The sequence below is a fragment of the Olea europaea genome, chromosome 4 (genome assembly GCF_002742605.1).
Source record: "Olea europaea var. sylvestris chromosome 4, O_europaea_v1, whole genome shotgun sequence".
Taxonomy (NCBI): Eukaryota; Viridiplantae; Streptophyta; class Magnoliopsida; order Lamiales; family Oleaceae; genus Olea; species Olea europaea.
Genome location: NC_036240.1, coordinates 13,755,084 through 13,757,271, shown reverse-complemented (window position 1 = coordinate 13,757,271; position 2,188 = coordinate 13,755,084). Strand labels below are relative to the sequence as shown.

The 2,188-nt window shown below is 31.9% G+C and overlaps 1 protein-coding gene across 1 annotated transcript; it reads left to right on the top strand.

Moving 5' to 3' along the window:
- The first annotated feature begins 891 nt into the window (after window positions 1-891).
- On the top strand, window positions 892-1,683 carry LOC111393063 (zinc finger MYM-type protein 1-like). The gene has a single exon (XM_023018463.1). It carries the CDS (start codon window positions 892-894, stop codon window positions 1,681-1,683), a length of 792 nt encoding a protein of 263 aa, XP_022874231.1.
- The last annotated feature ends 505 nt before the right edge of the window (window positions 1,684-2,188 follow it).

Here is a 2,188-nt window from a genome sequence, read left to right as displayed (position 1 = left end):
GTGAATTTTTGGCTGATGATCATCAATTGATCACTCTGTTTTATGTGTGTTTCAGAATAGGAATTCAGTAGTTGGCATAGTTCAGTTTTTGTGATGTTAACTTACTTCAACCTGTTATTCTCATATAACTTGGTTCATTTATTATTTCTTGTAGGTTGATTGTTGAATTCCTACACTTGGAATATTTGAGAATCTGGGATACTTTTAAGTCGAACTCTGAATCAGGTTCTACCGTTATGTGCTTTAATTATGTCCACTAGAAAATTTGAATCTAGATATTCTAAAAGAAAACGGCATAAGAAGGTTGAACAATTGATTAAATCACAAGAGGGAGCCCTTGATAAATTTTTTAGTGGTAGTAAACAAAAAACATAATGACGATGTAGTTCTCGAAGAAGAGTTTAATAAGAATGATATCGACGATAATACAATTGAAAAAATCATTGTCTGGTGAATGAAGAGATATCAATCGAGGATGATGTTATGGATGAAAGAAACATCAATGAAAAGATTGGTGAACCATTCTCCTTTGATATTAGTGATCCAGCGAATTGGGAAAATATGAATAAGAATTTAAGAGATTTAATCGTAATGAAAGGTCCAGTAAGAGATAATGATGTAATTTTTCCAAAAGATGTAGCTAATTGACACTTCACCTCTGTTCATTACACTCGAGGATTACCCAATGGAGAGAATCATGATAGAAAATGGTTGATATATTCAAAAAGTCTGGATAAAATATTTTGTTTTTGTTGTAAGCTATTCAAGAATGATGGGAGTCAAACTTAATTGGCACATGATGGTGCAAATGATCGGAAAAATATTGGTGAAAAACTAAGAACACATGAAGTGAGTTATGACCATATCACTAACTTGAGTAGATGGATCGAAATGGAAATAAGATTTCAAAAGGAACAAACAATTGATAAAAGTGTGCAGGAACAAATCAATAAGGATAGAGAACATTGGAGACAAGTATTGTTGAGAATAATATCCGTGGTTAGAACTCTTGTAGAAAATAATTTGGCGTTTCGTGGAGATAATGAGAAGATATACCAAGAAAATAATGGCATCTTCTTAAGCTTAATTCAAATGATTGCTGAGTTTGATCCTGTAATAGAGCATATTCGTCGAATTCAAAATAAAGAAATTCATTATCATTATCTTGGACACAAAATTCAGAATGTGTTGATACTTATGCTAGCGGGTGAGAACAAGAAAATAATCATCGAGAAACTCAAAGAATCCAAGTACTTTTCTGTGATACTTGATTGCACTCCAGATTTGAGTCACGAAGAACAAATGTCTATAGTATTGAGGTGTGTTGATATTTCAGCAAGTCCAGTGAAGGTAGAAGAATTTTTTTTAGGATTTTTATTGGTGGATGATATATCTGGAAAGGGATTTTTTGATGAATTAGTGAATGCGTTGAATAATTTAGAGCTTGATATCGATAATATAAGGGGTCAAGGATATGATAATGATGCTAACATGAGAGGAAAACATAAAGGGGTACAGAATAGACTACTACAAGTAAATCCTAGAGCATTTTACACTCCTTGTGGGTGTCATAGTCTCAATCTTGCACTTTGTGATATGGCTACTTGTTGTACAAAAGCTAAATCTTTCTTTGGAGTGGTGCAACATATATACACTCTATTTTCATCATCTACTAAAAGATGACAATATTTTTGGATTTTTATTTGATTTGGAAAAGCTTAAATCCATTGATGATGCTACATTGAAGTGCCGTTGCATTAATTTTGAAAATTATTTGAAGCATAACACAGTATCTGATATCGATGGAATGAAATTATTTTCTAAGTTGAAAAGTTTAAAGGGAAGCAATATCTATAGAAATGAATGGAGCAACTGATGTGTTAAATTACATTAAGATAATGAATTATTGTTTTGCAAATGCTTGGGTTGCTTACAGGATATTATTGACCATCCCAGTCACTGTTGCTTCCGCTGAAAGAAGTTTTTCAAAGTTAAAATTGATTAAGTCTTATCTTCGATCAACCATGTCACAAGAGAGGTTGAATGGATTATCTATGATTTCTATTGAAAAAAGAATGTTGGAAAAACTTGATTTGAATTGTTTGATTACTAATTTTGCATCTCAAAACGTGAGAAGACTAAATATGATGCTAGCTTAATCTCTCGAATTGTAAGTGATATTTTATTT